Here is a 21,280-nt window from a genome sequence, read left to right as displayed (position 1 = left end):
CGTGCAAGTATCTTCTGTTGTTTTCAAAGGGCAGTACTAAATGTAAAAAAATTATAATTAAACAAAATAAGAACAATTTGGACCTCTTCATTCTGTTCAAAGGTTTTCACCCCCCAGCTCTTAATGCATCGTGTTTCCTTGGAGCATCACTGAATGTTTGAACCTTTTTTAATAGTTGTTTTTTGAGTCCCTCAATTGTACTGAAAAGATGGATCTCAGAATCATACAGTCCCTGCTGGAGAGGGTTAAAATATGCCAAAGATGCTGGACAACTGAATAATTTGCAAGACCTGGAGGACCTGGAAGAACATCGGGCAGTTTAAAAGCTCAGGACAAACAAGAGACTCAAGAACAACTATCCCAAAAAAAAAAAAAAAAAAAAAAAACCCAAACAGCCGTGGATCATCCAGGTGACGACACACAGTACCTATTAAGAATCAATGGTTCATAAACTTTTGAACAATTTTTTTTAAATTCAGCTATTTTTTTTGTTTTGTGGACTAAATGTAAACATTTTTTACCCTATGAAAAATATCTTATCCAGGACAGTACTAAATAAAAAACAATGCATTTTGTATAATCCCTCTTTTGTTGTTCAAATTATTCACATTTTCACAGATTCTGCAAGCGGTTCACATACTTTTTCTTGCAACTGTATTTATTTAAAACAAACAAACATTTAAACTGTTAGATAAATAGTTAGTAAGTGTGACATTAGAAATACAACATTTTGTTTCCAAACATAAATTAGCTATACTTAATGTTGGATGTATAAACCTGAAGAAGAACATTTTCATTAAAAAATGATTAGTATAAGCAACTTTAACAATAAATAAGGAGCTTACGTACTGCGTTAAGAATACAGTGAGCAAGATAAAGGGGACTATAGTGAGAAAAACTCCCCAGAAGATACAAAGCAAACATATCTGGAAAGTAGGCCTATGTACGGCAATAAAGGAGAGAAACAGAAGAATGTTCAGTAGACTTTAACCATTTTTGCTTTGTTTTTTGTTCTCTCTGAAATTTTCTGGGGACCCCTTAAAACCTTCTGGATGACCCCAGTTTGAAAGCCCCTATAGCCTACACAATATTTTCAATATTTAAAAAATATCTTAATAAATAAGAGATCAAAATAGCTAGACCAATGCCTCCTGCTTTCTGGACCACAGGCAGTATCTAGGACTAGAAGATACTTTTCGCTATGACAAATGTTTCTGGGTAAGATTAAGAAAAGAAAAAAAACCTGACATGGGCTACTACATGCGCATTAGATTGCTGGGAGATTTTTCAATAACCTCTTGCCTGCAGAACACGCCCTATGTCTTTGTCTCTACTGCCACCTTGTGTTCAAAGATGGAACGGCAGGGATGGTGCTTTAATTTTAGCAACAAAAAAGTAGTTTTATTGGAGAACACACAGTTTCCTAATGTAGCATTCATTCTGTAGCCTACAATGAATATTGTTGGCTCTGTGACGAATTATGTTTCTCTATTGCAAGTCGCTTTGGATATGAGAATCTGCTAAATACATAAATGTAGGCTTCATAACAAGGTTAAGAACTATCGTGTAGCCTAATAATGATAGATAGCATATTCCTGCAAGGCTGCGGTATTATTTTCTTAAAAAAAAAAAAAAAAAAAAAACAGGGTTAAAAATGACAGTCCATTAATATTATGACAACAAATGATATAAAAAAACATTAATCTAGCCTATATATAAACAAATGACAGATGTGCCCAATGACAATATAAAGTGCGGGGTGGGTTCAATAATGTGAGGGACGTGCTCACGGGCGGAAATGGGGTGGGGGTCTATGACGAGCGTATTCGATGGGAATCGCGAAAGGGAGGGGACGCAAGAAGCGCAGAACCCGGATGCTGATGCTGCTCGTGTCGGATGGGGAAAAGGAATACAGGGAGAGTGAGAGCTAGAAAACAGAGAAAGGCCCCACTGACTGAGGGATTGCTACCCTTACGGCCACAAGGCAACCGAAGCGAACGGATTAAAGCCAGGCGGTTTCAAGCGACTGTAACTCTAACTCGAGAGAATGACTCCACGCGCGGTAGCCGAGGCGACGGGAGGAGAGCGAGAGAAGATGCTGTGATATGCACATAGCCAGCGCGAGCGGGAGGGAGGGGGAGAGGAGGCTCCTACGCTAGTTAAAGATGCTTGTTTTTTGACCAGGAATGTGTTCCGTATGCATAAAGCAAGGGATTTCTGCGCAAACACTATAGCTTACAATAGCGCGATGTACACTTGACACGCGCACTGTGTGGATTAATAGGCGGATTCATGTGACGGAAGACACTGAGGCTTTCTTTCGCGAAAGGGTGGCTGTCTTCTCCCGTATTTCCGGATGTGAGGCCTGGAAGAGACCGTAGTTTATATCAGGCACGGGACGCTCATCCTACACATCCACACATTGATTCAAATAAGACGAAACACTTTGAAGAGTCGTTGACAAAAGAAGGAGGCACTAAATATTAGACAGAATAATAGGCCTATGAGGTGTCACAAACCGGGTGTGCGGCTATTTCGCAGGATAGATGTGGCCAAGTTTTTAATAAATAGGTCACTTCTAGTTTGCCATTAACGGCAGGCTACATGGATATTTATTTTAGATAATATAGCTACCGGCGAAAATGAACAGATGACTGAACCAGGCTATATAATAATCCCGTTATCTTTAACTGTCCTCAGTATTTATAATATTTGTACTGTTGCTCACGGCGATTATCTGATGTAGTCGTGTAGTGTTAGCCCATACACACTGAGAGATTTATCATCATTCTTCCAACAGACACCACAGTCCGTGTAAATCGCAACAACAGCTGTCATTTGGCATATAGGCCCGGCTGGTCGCGCACCCCCTGTTTATTTTTAAAAAATTTCGAACGGAAAATGTTAGCGAGCGATTTCCAGCAACTTTAAGGAGAGACGGCAGATGTTTGGGAGTAGGCCACGGCACTGACATCACGCCTCAGCATCCCTGTGTCATCATCGCTCACCGTCGGTGATGTCTGTACGGCGGAGTTATTACGTGAGCAGGACAGGCACCAGTGGATACATTGTGAAAATACACTGATTTACCCCCTTTATATTGTGACACAAAATCGCTGTCGAACGAAATGTCCAGTAAGGAGTTGTCGGGGAGTCAGGCAGCTCAGTATGTCGGGCCCTATCGACTGGAAAAGACGCTGGGGAAGGGCCAGACAGGTAAGAGCATTTCCTCTTTGGGATATTAGTACTCAGTTAATGCATTGGAATAAATTCTGCTCTACTTCGCGCGTCTCATTGAAGAATTAATCCATTGAAAGGTTGATTCGGCAATAAGCAAAGCGGTTAATGTGTGTGCAGGGATATTTCAGCTGATGAAATGAAATGAGGCACGGAAGCAAATGACAGTAATGACAGTGATTGAGGGAGGCGATTATTTGATCTTTCTGGCGTTTTTTTTAGTCACGTGGCCGTAGGCTAATTCATTTGAACTGTTTCAAAGCCTGAATGTAATTGCTCGTTTTCTCAATTGCTTACTTTTGTCAACCAACTATATTCAATTTCCCCACTAATTATTCTAGTTACTATTATGCTAGTACTTATCCCAGCCTCCCAGGCATTCAATTATTCACTGTTACTTTTCTTTTGCTTGTAGTACTGTCCTATTATAGATACATTCCTTTGTTACTTGTAACAAATTAGCACAATTTTTGCAGTTAAATTCTATGGGAATCTGTGGTTCAGATATTCTGTTTACTTCTGACTAACATGCATTTCTTCAACTGTTCAATAGAATTGAGTACTTACTAGTTAGGCTACTCATCTAGTAGTTAGTTGTATATTTATTCTTAACTTAAAAAAGTAAGTAACCTGGTTGCCTTCAAATTTTGAGTTCATTGAAATTAAAAATGTGAGTTTATACAACGAAGGAAATTGGTTTAATAAATAGAAACTCAAAATATCTGAACCACATAAATATTTTTTTTTTGTGGATAAATCGTGAAAAAGCTCAATTTGGCATGTTTCACTGCATTATCACAAAAAAATACAATAACACATGTGCATACAAAATATATAATATAATATTTAAATAAAGGGTGATGTCGATTCTCAAAATGTTCAATGTATTAACTCAAATTTTTAATTTCAATGAACTCAAAATTTTAAGGCAACCAGGTAACTTACTTTTTAAATTTTTTTTTTTACAGTGTAGTAGTTTTACTAGATTTTACTAGATAATGTAAGCAATGACTAGTCATCTACTTTAGTTCAATTAATAACAACTTGAATTCTGCACATACCATTGTTTAATAAATAGGTACTTGTGTCTAATCATCAAATTGAAATTTGTTACCAGTAACAAAAAAATAGGAAATTTAACTAAAGAAATTCAAATGTGTATACTAGTATAAAAAGTTAATAGTAAAATTGAAATTAATTCCAGTCTCTACTAGTCATGTAAACCTGGATACTCATTATCTTTGAGGAATGCCACAGATCTGTTCTTAATTCAAAGGCCACAGAGATCCCGTTTGTCAGTACATTGTAAATTGAATGTGAATGTGCACAAGAGTAAGTGATATAGATCTATGCATTAAGAAGTAGACCAATTTTTGGCAAGTAAAAGAGGGTGTTTCATTCATGATTTATGCGATTGCTTATATGATCATTATGCACTGGTGTTTTTAGGACATCAATAGTGTTTTTGGTAGTACTGTATTTATTTTTTCCGGTGTAAGAGTTTGTAAATGAGCGTTGATTACATACAATTGTGCAGTGTGCAGTCTGGATGTTGCTGTTATACGCTGCCGCCTTTTCATTTTCTAAAATCTCATCTGGATTTGAATGTTGTCCACTTTTAGAATGCATCTAATGAACAATGACCATCTGTGTTCCTCTTGCAGGTCTGGTGAAGTTAGGAGTTCACTGTATCACAGGACAGAAGGTGGCCATAAAAATAGTTAACAGAGAAAAGCTATCAGAGTCTGTTCTAATGAAAGTAAGTTGTGCATACGAGAGAAATGTACAACTGAAACATCGAAAAGTTTTTCTTTTTCCCAGTCATCTCCCTGCGTATGCACCATTTTCTTGTTTACAAAGCTCTTCAATAACACAGCAGCTGCATAACTCCAACTGCTTTATTAACCACAGTTTATGCTGCATCTGCTCTAATGTTCTGTGCTAAAGAAATGCAGGACTCTCCCTGTTCAGTCATTTTTGTCCATGTCTACTGTGTATTGTCAGACTCTTGTTAACATATTGACTATTAGTTCACATCTAATTGAGAGTGATCATTTTGCTTGGTCTTTTCCTACATTAAAGTTGCTCCTTTTCTCTATTCAACTCTCATTCAATGTCCCTCGCTCTCCCTGTTTCTGCAGGTGGAGAGAGAGATAGCTATTCTTAAACTAATAGAGCACCCTCATGTCCTAAAACTGTATGATGTGTACGAGAATAACAAATATCTGTAAGTACTGCTCTGTTTCTCCACATGCCTGGTCTTGTCTTGTCTAGACTTACATCCTGCATTCTCTTCTGGTGTGCTTGTGTGGACCATTTCATGTGCATGCATCTCTGTGCATGTGTTTCATAAATGTCTTTCTCTCAGGTATCTAGTGCTGGAACATGTATCTGGTGGGGAGCTATTTGACTACCTGGTAAAGAAAGGCAGATTGACCCCTAAAGAAGCTCGAAAGTTCTTCAGACAAATCATATCTGCTCTGGACTTCTGTCACAGTCACTCTATATGGTAAATGTCTCTTTTTACTTTTTTATTTAATGTGCTTCATACACACGTTCCTTATAGGCATATTTTATTTTTTCATAATATTTTTGCATAATCAACATTCTGTAGCAGGTGTTGCAACTTTAAGACAACATGGTTGTGTGTTGAGATAAGAACTTGTGGCCAAATGAAGAAGACTAAGCTGACTAACATTATTTCCATATATGTGCCAGTTTGTATATAGATATACTCTATATACATTTGTATTATATTTGTATATAGATTTACTATATAAACTTTGTATATAGATATACCAGAATAATTTATTCAGCAAGGATGCATCAAATTGATCAAAAGTGACAGCAATGACATTTATAATGTTACAAAAGATTTCTAATTCAAATAATTCTGAAAAAATGCATTACGGTTTCCACAAAAATATTAAGCAGCAATATTATTTTCAACATTGATAATAATAAGAAATGAGCAGAAAATCATCATATTAGAATGATTTCTGAAGGATCATGTGACACTGAAGACGAGAGTAATGATGCTGAAAATTCAGCTTTGTCATCACAGGAATAAATTATATTTTAAAATATATATAAAAAAAGAAAAGTGTTTTTCAAATGGAATAATATTCTACAATATTACTGTTTTGACCAAATAAATGCAGGCAAGCATAAGAGACTTCTTTCAAAAACAAATCTTTTGAGTGGTAGTGTTCATAGTTTCCAATGTTTATTTTTTTGTATGTTGAGCGTCCTTTTTACATTAAATAAACAAACAAACAAATACATAATAGGAAAACGTATTACAAAATGTTGTAATTTATTCTTGTAACATACTGCAGAGTATAAATAGGTCATTCTTATTCTGGAAAGGAATTCTGGTTTTAGATACGTCAAGAACATTACAGCATACAAAATTATATTACAATTCTGTCATTACATCCTTTGTTTATCAGCCACAGAGATCTTAAACCTGAAAACCTCCTGTTGGATGAGAAGAATAATATCAGGATTGCTGACTTCGGCATGGCCTCCCTACAGGTTGGGGACAGCCTGCTGGAGACCAGCTGTGGGTCAGTACCTAGTGTTTATGTGCTTTTAATTCTGTGCTATTGAAGATGAAGTAGCTATTAATGCTCTGCGTTATGTATCTGCAGATCACCCCATTATGCATGTCCTGAGGTCATCAGGGTAAGGACGATGCTCTTTGAGCATAAGCCCCATATTATTTATTGTAATATGGGGCCTAACCCTAACCCAAGTCTCATAGATTCAAATCTAACAAAACAGCCAATACTTATTTGTATTTAGTGTTTTTTTTTTTATTTACAGGGAGAGAAATACGATGGGCGTCGGGCAGATGTATGGAGCTGTGGGGTTATTCTCTTTGCTCTGTTGGTGGTAAGAACTGACTGCATCTTATATTTGTCATTTTCAATATTTCTCCCGCTTTTAAAGGGTTAGTTTACCCAAAAACAAAAATTCTGTCATTAATTACTCACCGCCATGTTGTTCCAAAACCCTAAGACCTTCGTTCATCTTCGGAACAGAAATTAAGATATTTGTGATGAAATCCGTGAGCTTTCTGACCCCACTTAGACTGCAACATAATCACCATTTTCAAGGCCCAGAAAGTGGTTAAAATAGTTGAAAGTTCTGTGCATAAAAAGCATTCTCGTCGCTTCATAAAATTAAGGTTGAACCAATGTAGTCACATGGACAATTTTAACAATGTCTGTACTATATTTCTGGGCATTGAAAGTGGTAATAAAGTTGCAGTCTATATAGGGGGTCAGAAAGATCTCGGATTTCATCCAAAAAAATTGTGTTCCGAAGATGAACGAAGGTCTTACAGGTTTGGAACCTCATGAGTGACAGACGTTTCATTTTTGGGTGGACTTACCCTTTAATACCTTCTTTACCTGTCCTTAGAAACTTATAAAAAATATAATGGTTAAGGAAATAAGTGTTTTATAAGTAAAATAAGTGTCCCAATATTGCTAGCTCTCCTTCGCTTTTAGAAATGTGTGTGAATTGTAACACCTCACAGGGAGCGTTGCCCTTTGACCATGATAACCTGCGTCAGCTGTTGGAGAAGGTGAAGAGTGGAGTATTTCACATGCCTCACTTCATTCCTCCAGACTGCCAGGCCCTCCTCCGTGGCATGATTGAGGTCAACCCTGAGAAACGTCTCACGGTATAGAACATGAACACAGTGCACTTCTTTTTATATATAAATATAGTATATAATGTTTGTTTCCTTTCATTCAAAAGTTTGGGGTTGGTAAAAGGCTGCATTTATCTGATCAAAAAATACATTAAAAAAAAAATAATATTGTGAAATATTTCTATATTTTCTATTTGAATATATTTTAAAATGTAATTTATTCCTGTGATGTCAAAGCTGAATTTTCAGCATCACACTCACACACACTACGGCATCATTGCTCTAGTCTTCACTATCACTCGATCCTTCAGAAATCACAGTGGCTCAGTGGGTAGCACCTCACAGCAAGAAGGTCCACAGTTTGAGCCCCGGCTGAGCCAGGAGTCCTTTCTGTGTGGAGTTTGCATGTTCTCCCCGTGTCAGCGTGGGGTTCCTCAGGTTAAGTGAATTGGATATGCCAAATTGGATGTAGTGTGTGTAAGTATGATTGTGTGTCCTAGCACTCTATGTTAGGAAGGGCATCCGGCATAAAACCTGTGCCAAATCCAATGTGTGCGCGTGGATCATTTAGATGAAGCAGACCATGCAAATGAGCAGGACTAACGCTTGTAAAATATATATATCAATGTTGAAAACAATTGTACGGCTTAATATTTTTGTGGAGACCATGATACAGTATTTTTCAGGATAAATTGAAAGTTCAAAATAGCAGCATTTATTTAAAATAGAAATCATTTGTAATATTATAAATGTCTTAATATTGTCACTTTTGATCAGTTGAATGCATCCTTGTAGAATAAAAGTTTTAATTTCTTAGTGTACTGCCAAGGCATATTTATGATAATTCTTGTTTTTTCTTTTTTCAGTTGGAAGAAATACAAAAGCACCCCTGGTATCAGTAAGTATCGTGTGAGCTATTTTGAATAGTTTGCAAAAGAAAATGTTCTCACCATTTGCTGTTCTTTTTCCATTGAATAAAAAAGGAGAATTAAAAAATCTTTGAGCATCAACAGTTGTGTGACAAACAATGTATGTATGTTTGTCAAGCTCAACAATGTATGGTGTAATACTGAATTTTGTGTCTTTTTTGTTTTTACCTAAATTTTGTTTCCAAATGTCATGTCATGTCAGTGACAGGTTCTCAAATTTCTCATGATCAAATGTCTTTGCCATATTTAGGAGCAGAAACAAAAATTTGGCTCTGCTCTTCACACAAAGCTGTCATATGTCTAAAGATCTGGAATATAGCCTACAAGTCATACGAACCACTTTAATGGTCTTTTCTCTGTCTGCAAAAATTATTTTGCCTTTCCACAGAACTATTCCATTAAAATCTGATTTTCTTTTTTGTGTTTTTGCATCTAAAATGTACTCGACTTGTTTGTGTGTCTGTGTGTCTTTCTGTCTCAGAGGGGGCAGGAATGAGCCGTGTCCAGAGCAGCCACCCCCGAGGCGTGTGTGTGTGAAGAGGATTCTGTCTCTTACTGATCTGGACCCTGATGTTCTGGAGAGCATGCATTCCCTGGGCTGCTTCAGAGACCGTGTCAAGCTCACCAGAGACCTGCAGTGTGAAGAGTGAGTCTTAACGTCTGTGTGTGTGCTCAAGACATTTCAGCCTGTCATTTCAGAAAAGAATCCACTTGTTAAGTCGTGAATCTCGTGATGTAAGGAATGCTGTTTCTGGGCCCAAGTCTCTACTCGTTTCACTTGAGAATACTATCTCAACAGCCATTTATGAGCACTATTTATTCATATTAGACATTTAAGCTAAGCATTTGAAAACTTACAGTGTACACTACACTCTCTGTGCTCACAGTGTCCAGGACACAAATTTTTTATTAATTTATAAAAGATGAAAAACTGCCTGGCCATCTAGGATTTCGGTATGGAGATAAAGGTTAGGATCATGATTTTTCAGTAGTATTGCATAGATTATTGCATTGTTTATTATAAATTATTTATCCGTGCACATCATTATTTAAAAAAATTTACATTCATGTGGCCTCATAATCTTAATAACAAAATGTGGCCTTCCCCTCCCTCTTGCAACAAAATTGTTTTCAGAGTGAGGGTGGGAAAACCTGTCACTCACGTGAGATCTAATCAATTCCCAATGGAAAAATCAAGTCCCGCCCTACATTTTTTTTCCCTGTTCAATAAGCCATTTGACTTGGATATATGTCACAATAGGGAGAAAAGGCTATCGCAACTTCTGTTTCATGCTGACTTTAAAGGGATAGTTCAGCCAAAAATCATTTACTTATTCAGGGTTTCCGCTGGTCTTTAAAGTCTTAATTTGACCTTCCACAATTAAAGGCCTTAGAAATGTCTTAAATTGGAGGAGAAAGTCTCAAGAAGGAGAAGAAGTTCAATATCATGGCATAAAATTAGGGCCCTATGATTTCTGTAATGCAGAAAACGTGGACTGAATTGCACAATCCATTTATAAAAATGTAATTTACTGTATAATACTGGACATGCAAATATGCTTAAAACAAGAACAAATATCTGTCATTGGGTATAAAAATTACTTACATTTGAATTAAGTGGTTTTTATGAACACATTGGCAGATATTTGTTCTTGTTTTAATCATAAAATCACTTTTTTACAATTCAATACAATTACAACTCATTGTGTGCTTAGATTGTTTACATTTAGAGAAAATGTTTATGCGTTATGCTCCCCTCAGTTTATTCCTTAAATTTTCTTTAATTGGTCTTAAAAAGGTCTTAAAAAGCTCTTAATAAAAAACCCTGTTATTCCAATCCTGGATGACTTACTTTCTTCAATGAAAGAAGATATTTGAATGATTTTGTCAAAACAATGAACATCATTTTGGTCCTCTGACTTGCATCTTTCCCTTCCCAGAGAAAACCAGGAGAAGTTGATCTACTACCTTCTGTTGGACAGAAAGGAGCGCTACCCTAGTTATGAAGATGAACACCTTCCCCCCAGAAATGATGTTGGTGAGTGAATTTTTGGAGTTCGACCTGAGTTCCATGTGTGTGTTGCTGTCTCGTTCAAAGCTAGTCATTGAACACCATGACAGTAGTTGGTAACCTAGAAAGAATGCTGGAGCTTTAGGCCTGAAAGTAAGCCAGTTTCATTTAAGGGCTCTAAGGCAAGCGTCAGTGATTTATAAATGTAACATATTGAGGGCTTGTTCCCCAAAATAAACAGATCAAGACCAGGACTAAAAAGAGATTGCAATGTGGAGAATTGTCATCATTAAGAGCTTGACAGGGAGGTTGAAACACATGGTTGTTTTAGGGCAGTGTAGTAGGTGGAAGAACTGGTGCTGCAGGTTGGATCAGAGCGGGACTCTTCTAATGTATACTGAGAAAAAGTTTTGAAAAACGATTTTTCACGTTTACCATTTACTGGTATAATTATTTGAAAGGAATGTCTCTCCCTGATACTAGGGCAGCACAATTAATCAAAAATATAAAGGCTAATAATAATAATGTATTATTATTATTTACATTAATTGGGACAAAACAAACTTGTGAATGTAAAGTGGAATGATATTTGAGTTCCCTTTAAGTGACTGGTACAATGTGAGTTTGTTCTTTTGTATACCCAATTGCACACCCTTAAAATACAACTATTTCTATTGGCAGCAGAGCAGAGTCCATACACAAATTTAAAAAGTAGTTAACTTGTTAGTTTGTAGACTTTGCACATCCTATTTAATTTAGGTTATAAATCGTTTTGTTCTTTTGCTTCAATATCTAAGCTACAGCAAATTGCTAGATGGTAAATTTATTATATTGTAGTTGTCATGTTGGTTGCCGCAACGAGAGTTGAGAGGCAGGATCTAATTTAGCAGTCCCTTTCCTTTAACAATACAAACTTAATACGCTGGAGAACAAGATAAACTGTGCAGCCCTACTGCCTGACTAATAATACCTTACTGTCCATCATCTCACTGTCATGCCATAACTCGTCTTTCACATAGGCCATGTTGTATGCAGATACTACAGTATCTACCCTGTTGCTTAGAAGCTCTGTCTCTCATCAACACTGAAAAGGACTTATTTTTCAGCTTCTATGCTAATTTCCCTCCTAACACTGTAATACAGTTAATCTCTGTTGCATTGCAGTTGTACATTTTATATATAGTTATATATATATATATATATATATATATATATATATATAAAAAAAAACCTTAGGTTCCATCTTGGATATAGTAAGGTTTGTAATGTGACTTGTTCATGAAGTGTACACAGTAGGGGTGTAACGGTACACGTATTCGTATTGAACCGTTTCGGTACAGGGCTTTCGGTTCGGTGCGCGCGTGTACCGAACGGTTATGAATGTAATCTTTAACAGTTAACAGTCGGCTTGTTTAAAGCGCGGAACACACTTCAATCCGAGTTCCCACACGAACATATTGAGTATTCAGTCCATTTTATCACGATAAATGCCGTTTTAACACTCTTTAATGTGACGTGACTGATAGACGCGTATCAGTTCAATTTCAAGCGGCAGCGCGTGGCGCGCAAGTGAATGCGATCATCTCTTCTAAAGAATAAACATAAATTAATATCTCTTAAGGTATGTTGAGGATACATTACAACTTACTGAAATGTATCATATTATGTCGTGTAATCGCTCCATCTGTGTTTCAACCGCGGAAACACAATAAAACAGCTTGTCATGTAGAATCACGTTTACCTCAGAAGTCATTCAGTGTCCACAGCTGTGAGTTCACTAGAGAAATCAACTCTTTCATTGAATACAAGCACTATATTAGCCTATATATTCCTTATATACTACTTAGCCTGTTAGTGATGTCTTGTTTATTTAATGTATGTTTAAATAAACCTGTCATGAAAACTACATTAAATGATTATATTTCAACAACGAATAATAATAATTAGATTTAGAAGTTAATGCAAAAACTGCCTCATGTGAAGCTTATGAGTGTTGATTATTTTATCTAAAAAAAATAGCAACTGAATTTAGGCTAATAGTAATATGTAGCAATATGTAAGTAAGGGCTCCCTATATAGTTTACAGCATTATCTTTAAGAAACTTTTAGTTATAACTGAATTCATGTAAGGACAGACAGACACTATTTTTTTTCATTAAACCACTGTTGAATAAAAATTAATAAAAAGCAATTTTGTAAAACTGCTGTACCGAATCCGTACCGAACCGTGACTTCAAAACCGAGGTACGTACCGAACTGTCAGTTTTGTGTACCATTACACCCCTAGTACACAGTAGATGTTTGTGTTACAGTGGGTGTGTGTGTGTTGTTGTGGTTGTGTGATCAGATCCTCCCCGTAAGCGGGTGGACTCGCCCATGCTGACCCGTCATGGGCGCTGTCGGCCGGAGAGAAAGAGTCTGGAGGTACTGAGTGTGACAGAGCAGGGCTCTCCGACACCTCCCCGCAGAGCACTGGATACCTCTGCACATAGCCAGAGGTACATGCAAACTGTTTAAGATAACTGTATTACCCTTCATCTAAAAGTCAAGCTTAATGTACCACATGTGTCCTCTGTTCAACTTCAAGTGCCTTCCAAAAATGTGCAGGTAAAACCTTAAAGGGCAAATTCACAAATGAGTTTCACCACTTTTAAGTATGTCTTATTCAGTAATCAAACACAATCACGGTACACTATAGGCGACAAGTTTTTCTTACAATCTTATATTTTCTTCAGTGTTGTTTTTTGACCACAAAAGCTAAATGCTGGTTGTGAATAAATTAATTTCTAATTGGTCAATGAGACATGGCCTCTGTGAAAAGAATCTTTTATGTTGTTTGCAACGACAAGGGTGTATTGATTTCAAACATGGTGAAAACAAAACATTAATTTATAATATAGATAAACCCCCGGTTTCACAGACAAGGCTTAAGCCTTTCCTAGATATCTTTATCTATATATAACTATCTATATATAAATAGAGATCAGTAAATGGAAAGCAAGTCCTTAATGAGTGGTGTAAAGTTAATCATTCCTTTCACAGTTGCTAAGATTTTTATTGTCAATAGAAATGCATATATCTAAGTAAACAAACATATCCATGAACATGGGATGTTTGACTGATATGTCCTGGTGTTCTGATAGGTCTCGATCAGTTAGCGGAGCTTCAACCGGCCTCTCATCCAGTCCCCTCAGCAGTCCTCGAGTAAGTTGCTCCACATTTGATGGCCATACTGTTATTGGATTAGAAGTAAAATTCCACTATGCAGTGCTCAGTTTAAAATGGTGAAACGTATTGTGTTTGTTGTTGTTATTGTGGTATGAATAGCAAAGTTGAATTGGATTGAATTGCTCTTTTTTATGTTCATCTACCTCATACTGTCCTCATACTGGAGTCATTATTCACACCAAAGACATGCACAGACTCACACAAATATATGTAGCTTGTTTTAACTTGCATTTTGCACATTAATTAATGTCCTAACAATTGTTGACTAATTTATACTAGATTTCACTTGCTTCTCAAAGAGCTATGCATCATTTTCCTAACTCTTCTCAGTTGAATTCTAATGTTAATAATCATATACCATAGCTTTCATTAACGCTCATGACCATTGCTGTGTCCATCTCTCCATTCCTCTTTCCCTCTCCATCCTTCTATCCTTTCTCTTCCTACCTGTCAGAGCCCAGTTTTCACTTTCAGCCAAGCTGAAGTCACCTCTGCTTCCACCGCCCAGTCTAAAGAACCCAAAGCAGGAAGTTCCACCACACCCCGGGCGTCCCAACGCGTGGCTGACCAAAAAACCCAGACCCTACCCTCAAAAGCAGCCTCTGACCGTCCCCACCTGCAGTCTATGAAGTCCCTCCCCCTGCAGACTCCTCCGTCTCCTTCGCCTTCCCCCTCTCCGCTCCTGTCCCCCATCCCTCGCTTCTTCTTCCCTACTCCTTCTGTCCTGAAGTCTGTCACTAAGACCATCTATCCTAACTCTGCCCATGTGTCGCAGGTCACCCCACAGGGCTCCCCACTCCCCACCCCTCTTGGGACCCCTGTGCACCATCCCCAGCACCCCCCACCCACCCCGCCCTCCTCCTCCTCCTCCTCTTCCTCCTCACGAGCTGAAGGGGGTGGTGGTGGTGTGGGTGGTGGTTCCCTGTCCCTAACCCCGCCCTCCAGTCCTGGGGGAAGTGGTGGAATGGCTGCCAGTAGTTCAGCCCACTGGAGGACACGCCTCAACTCCTTCAAGAACAACCTTCTAGGATCGCCACGGTTCCACCGCCGAAGACTACAGGGTGAGTGAAGCGTCAACCAACATTGTATAATTGTTAATCATTCAAACATCATTGAAAGTCAAATGTCACTGTAAAATGTTTTGATTTTCTGGTTTGTTTCAATAGTTCCTACATCAGAAGACATGTCCAGTTTAACTCCAGAGTCTAGCCCAGAGTGAGTATTTAGAGGAATAAAACATGAGTAAAAAAACATGATTTGATTTTAGCCCCTTTCACACAGCAAACAGCACGGAATAATCACATCATCTCCATAAAAACTTTATGACTGGCGTCAGTGCATACTGACTTCGTATGTGCTCATTCTGCGTGCACACACAGCATCATACCGGTAATGTACTGGTAATGTTACAACTTCCCTTACTGGTAAATTGCCAGAACCAATTTAACGGTATTTTTGAAAAGGTCCTATTCACACATGTTCACAAATGATCTCTTACCGGTAAACCAGGTTTTTTTTCCATTTAGTTGTATAGCCATTGTTGAATACTGTTCATGCTCATTTCATGTCTGTTACCTTAATATTACCTTTGCCATCATGTAACAGTAAATTGTTATCTAAAACTATTAAAAATGGTTTTCATTCATTGAAATAAAGCAGAAGTAAAATAAATATATATATATATATTAGCTGAACAAGTTTAAATACTGAATACTAACTGAAATAAAGTACATTTGTTGAAGTACTAAAATGACTAAAACTGAAATAAAAATAAATGGCTAGTTAAATCGACTGACAATAAAATAATTCAGAATATTAATAAATACTATAATTATCACAGGTGGCTGCTATAAACAAGTGGACAAAAACAAAGATTCAAACAAAATAGTCTTTAATAATACAGGAGAATAACGGAGAAACACAACCACATCACTTTGACTACATCGAACAATGAATGCAGGGAACACTGGGCTTAAATAACAAGGAAAACTAATGAGATTATGAACAGAACAGGTGAACGGAATCACACAATATACATAGAAAAATAGAACAGTTTATCTCCCATATATATATATATATATATATATATATATATATATATATATATATATATATAATTGTATACGTATACCTAAATACACATACACACATATATACACTTTACAATTATGATATACATATTCACACACATTATTTACACATAATACTTGCTCGAAAGGGAGTGGAAAGAAGTAGAACTTTTTTACTATTTATCTGCTCATGTCATTATCATTATTATTATTTACTCAGCTATGTAATCATATCCCGCCGTGTTGTAATTATATCACCATTTATAATATCAATATAAATAATAAGAACAATTATGATCATCACTACTTCTGTTTTTATACAATAACAATCACCCCATAATCACAATCCTGAGAACACCAAGATCCCGCCCTCAGCCTTATATTTTGTCAACACCATTTCTTTGTATCTTGATTTAAATTGGTGAATATTTTGGCATTGCTTGAGCTGTATCCCCAAACCATTGCAAAGTTTGACACCACACACAGACACACACACAAACTTTTCATGGTGGTTCTCACCGCCTGGACTTTAAACACTTTAAACATTTTAAAGTCTAGGCGGTGAGAACCACCATGAAAAGTTTGTGTGTGTGTCTGTGTGTGGTGTCAAACTTTGCAATGGTTAATCAGGCACACTGGAAAAATGGGTAAAATGACAGGCACAGGGAAAACAGAACCAGAACACATAGAACAGAACAATAATAACACATAGAACCCTGACAACAATAATACATAAATAACACTAAAATAACACTGTGATGTGATTCTTAAATTCACTTGTAAAATTTAAAGTGACTGATTTTAGTTTTTTTACTTTATTTATTTACACAAAATAGAATTTTAATGTCAGCCATTTTAAATCAGTTAAATTTTGACATTTGCTTTGACAATGAATTTAATATTCTTTAATTCTTCATGTGCTATGTACCATAAGTTCAATGTTGATACAGCAACAACCTGCTCCTATGATTCAGTATGTTTGTTTTGAAGCTTTTTCAGCATATTCAGCTGCTTTTCCCTGAATGTGTATAATTCTAGGAATGAAGACAGATAAGACTTATGGTGGCAGTTTTATTTGTGCACTTGCAGAATTAGCTTTTCAAAGATAACATTCTTATAAAACCAAGTCCATTAATGATGCTATGAAGTCTCTAATGTGTATTCTGTGTACAACGAAAGCCATGAAACAGTAGCAAAAATGTATTTATCTGCATATATTTTTATATTTTGCTATAGGCTGGCAAAGAAGTCGTGGTTTGGAAATTTCATCAGTCTGGAGAGGGAAGAGCAAATTTTTGTGGTGATTAGAGACAAACCACTAAGCTCTATCAAGGCTGACATCGTCCACGCCTTTCTATCAGTTAGTATCTTTTTTTAGTATGTTAGGTATTTATTTTCCTCTTCCTCTTCATCTTTCTCTTCAGTTCAAAAATCTGCTTCTTTCTTGAAGATTCAAGCTTTGATGTATGTCTCTGTTCTCCTCTAGATTCCCTCCCTGAGTCACAGTGTCATCTCTCAGACAAGTTTCCGGGCTGAGTACAAGTCCTCTGGAGGTCCGTCTGTCTTCCAGAAGCCTGTCAAATTTCAGGTTGACATCGCTTTCTCAGAAGGAGAGAGAGAACGAGAGAGAGAGAAAGAGAGAGAAAGGGAGGGAAGGAGGGAGACTGGCATTTACAGCGTCACCTTCACCCTATTATCAGGTATTTAAAAAGACGAGAGAGCCGGTGTCATGTGTCTGCACAAGCTGTCATTTCTACAAACATGATAATATTGTTTTGCAGGTCCTAGCCGCAGGTTTAAACGAGTGGTAGAGACCATTCAAGCTCAGCTTCTCAGTACACATGACCAGCCTTCTGTGCAGGCGCTTGCAGGTGAATGTTCCACATCTACACTTCCATCCAAAAACATGCACTCATTCACAAAACATTACATGTATGCATTCATTTTTACTTTATTTTTGCGTATGTTTAATGTGCATTCGTTTTTACTTTTATCAGTTTATTTATTCTTTAATTTTCGTATTTTAGGGCAGCCAAAGTTAATGTGCTAATGTTACGTTATGATGAAGATGATGATACAGAGAGCAAAGCGGATAAACAGCTTAACTTTATTAAAACCAAACAAAAGAGTGACATCCAACATGAAAACAAAACGAAACAGTGTGCTCTAAACACAACCAAGACAATTAACTGAGAGAAGTGAAGGCATTATATACACAAGAAAATTGAAATCAATATGAAACAGTGTGAACACCGTGATAAAAACGAGAACAGGAAGGTGTGGACAAGGGTGGGAAGTGGCTCTGCCGAAACCCAGTCTATCAGCCACTAGGATTTACACCGACTAGTTGACTAATCGACTAGTCGACTTTAATGCTCTGCCATGACGCTTTAAGCTTGAAGTCGACTAGTCGCTGGCCTATAGAGGGCGCGACAGGATAAGCCATTTCCTGACATGCAGGCTGCCAGGCTCTGTTTCCAACAGTTAAAAATTACAAATAAATACATACTCAGAGAGCTCTCCACAAGACATGTTTGTTTATATACCATCTGGAAGCTCAAAATTGATAGGGAGAATGCACGCTTATTGTACAGGTCAGTTAATCACCGTTCTAAATGTGTGCTGCATTGTAACACACACACACACACACGCATAGCTCGCACATCACGCGTGCCTTACACAAAACCATTCAGTAGCGCAGAAATGTATCAATACTGTTCTGTGATGTATCACTAAAATAGCTTAGAAACTGAAAAGTTATAACATATATTTCTTAGTAACTAAAACTCACAGCTTATTAGTAGAGAGACGCTGGCAAGTAGAATTAATTAACACGCAATCGCTCTCTCCACTAATGCATTCATATAGCCTACATAATCTTTATTGTGCTACTTTATCTGTATCTGATTCAGAACGAGCAGAAATCTGTGAGAAATATAATGACCCAAAGACAAAAGAACTGATACAAAAGCTGTTGTAGTAGGAGCAATAACCTTATGGGCAGCGCTGTGTCATATGCCATAGCTGTCCTGTGCACAAGAAAACTCGTGTTCGCGTCTCAGCTCAAGGTTCAGGGTTATTTGTTTATTAATGACGTCACCAGTGACTAGTCGACGTCGACTTGACTTTCATCACATATGCCGACTTGAAAAAATCAGAAGTCGTTCAAGCTATCAGCCACTCTTCATCCTCCAGCTCCACTAATACTCCCACAGGCACAGATATCTCATAAACCGTCTCACACACCTGCTCAGACTGGATGTCAGGCTTTTTTTCTGGGACAACTAACTGGTGTCATTTAAAAATGAAAGGGTTCACATTTTATAACATACAATGTATCAAAAACTACAAATCATTTGTGGCCATTTTTAGTTTGGATTTTAGATCTTTTCTGTTATTTGAATTTGTATCTGTGAAATGTGAAACTTTTTATATTATACTATGTATCAAAATCTAAAACTAAAATTAATTAAATTAGTTCATTAACTTTTATTTGTATTTGAATTAACAAAAATGTTTTCAACCACAAAGCACACTCCCACCCTGATGTTTTCTTTTCTTTTCCCAGATGAGAAAAATGGGCTTTCGTCTCGCCCACCCAGCACGCCGACCCGTCAGAACTCTCATCGTTCCGAGGGCGGAGGTGATCGCGGTGAGCGAGCAGAACGCAGCGATCGAGGAGAAGGGAGCAGTATTGGTGGTAGTGCGAGTGTTCTACAAAGGAAGGGGTCTGGCAAGGATAAAGCTCGACTCCTTTCCTCAAATGGAACCCAGTCTCAGCCCTAAGTGAACTAATCAGACAAGCTGTTGAGTGGGTGGGGACAAACCCCTCCTTTGATTCCCCCCAGACACGACTCCCTCAAAGTCCATCTGCACAGTACACAACAACAGGTATACTCAGCCCTGATTTTCACATCACTTGCAGAAACCCTGGGATCCAACTGCGACAGAACAGTCAGGAGTCTATCCACATGGAAGTGTTCTTACATGCAAATGTTCATCTGAAGAAAAAAAAATACAATATCACTTGTCCTTTTTAGGAGCAAAGGATTTGAAAAGTGAAAACGAGATGTATCGCTGAATATAAACCCTAGCTACAAATAATTTCGTACACTACAAACAAGGGGTTTGACATCCATGGTCATATCAAGGGATCTTATGGCAACAAACTATACAAACCGAGGAACAAACACCAAGTGGGACAGGAAAGAATGTCTCCCAAACTTACCATCATCATCATTATCATAATCATCATCATTATCATAAGCAATGATCCATCAGAAAATCACTCTGAGCTGCTTGAGGTAGAGAAAAGCAAACAGAATAGGAAAAAAGTGGGAAGTTCTTCATTCTTATCACCACTTGGAGCACAAAAAAGGATTTCCAAAACACTGTAAAGAAAAGAGTAGGATTTTTTTTTTTTAGAATGGAATCTAAATTTTGTAACCCAAAATGCTACTATAGTCCTATGTGACTACAGTTTTATGTTTGAGATATTAAGTGTTGAAGATATAGGCTATGTTAAACACTGATCCTTGTAGATCCTGAACTCTGTGATATGTTGTAGGTCCAAATCAGTGTCAGATATGCAGTGGAGAGCTGCCCACTGGAAGCTGCCTGATGGAAACGGTAAAGATTGGGCTGTTGTACGTCATTGCAGTTCTCAGTGTATCTCAGATCCACCCCACTCACTAAGTTAGGCACAGAGGGATGAGCAGGCATCTAGATTTCCTATGACATGTTCACATAGAATCAGAACAAGAGGAGCGAAATGGAAGAAAAATGTTAAAGCCACCATCTTCTCATGTGATTCCTAGAAGAACTTCCATCTGTGGAAGTCCAAACAAGTCTTTTTTGTTTCCTCTTTTATATTTATATTATATTTTTGAGCTGAGATGGGAAATTTTTCCATTAACAAAATGAAAAAGTGAATGTCAAAAAACAAAACAAAAATAGAAATATTACATTTTTAATTGATTTATTTAAAGACACATTTATTTATTTATTTATTTATTTATTTATTGGTGCTGGTCAAGTCAAAATGACAGGAGGAAAAATGAGCAATTTCGAAAATGGCAGTAAAACTTCCTATTTGTATTTGTTGTATGCTGCAAATGTCCTTTTAAAAGCCATTTCAACAGCC

The 21,280-nt window shown here is 37.3% G+C and overlaps 1 protein-coding gene across 2 annotated transcripts; it reads left to right on the top strand.

Moving 5' to 3' along the window:
- Positions 1 to 1,885: 1,885 nt before the first annotated feature.
- On the top strand, positions 1,886 to 21,280 carry brsk1b (BR serine/threonine kinase 1b). 2 transcript variants are annotated; one of them, XM_079813201.1, is made up of 19 exons: positions 1,886 to 3,216; positions 4,902 to 4,996; positions 5,379 to 5,464; positions 5,606 to 5,746; positions 6,690 to 6,806; positions 6,891 to 6,924; positions 7,066 to 7,134; positions 7,784 to 7,930; positions 8,767 to 8,798; positions 9,311 to 9,475; positions 10,770 to 10,867; positions 13,188 to 13,338; positions 13,984 to 14,044; positions 14,523 to 15,129; positions 15,235 to 15,283; positions 17,374 to 17,497; positions 17,624 to 17,837; positions 17,919 to 18,008; positions 19,706 to 21,280. In XM_079813201.1, the coding sequence occupies exons 1-19, from the start codon at positions 3,129 to 3,131 to the stop codon at positions 19,921 to 19,923; spliced, it is 2,586 nt and encodes an 861-aa protein (XP_079669327.1). In that variant the 5' UTR covers positions 1,886 to 3,128; the 3' UTR covers positions 19,924 to 21,280. The 2 variants fall into 2 exon arrangements, with proteins under 2 accessions (XP_079669327.1, XP_079669328.1); XM_079813202.1 differs by having other exon boundaries at positions 3,088 to 3,216; positions 14,844 to 15,129.

Source organism: Gobio gobio (assembly GCF_949357685.1).
Source record: "Gobio gobio genome assembly, chromosome: 1".
Lineage (NCBI taxonomy): Eukaryota > Metazoa > Chordata > Actinopteri > Cypriniformes > Gobionidae > Gobio > Gobio gobio.
The sequence above is the reverse complement of the archived record's forward strand: the minus strand, read 5'-3'. Positions and strand labels throughout refer to the sequence as shown.

What these genes read in the sequence shown, in the direction of transcription:
- brsk1b (XM_079813201.1), top strand. Translation starts at nt 3,129, where the DNA reads ATGTCCAGTAAGGAGTTGTCGGGGAGTCAGGCAGCTCAGTATGTCGGG. An exon ending in CTGCTGGAGACCAGCTGTGG is followed by an intron (nt 6,807 to 6,890) that starts GTCAGTACCTAG and finishes ATGTATCTGCAG; the next exon opens with ATCACCCCATTATGCATGTC. An exon ending in TCGTCCACGCCTTTCTATCA is followed by an intron (nt 17,498 to 17,623) that starts GTTAGTATCTTT and finishes GTTCTCCTCTAG; the next exon opens with ATTCCCTCCCTGAGTCACAG.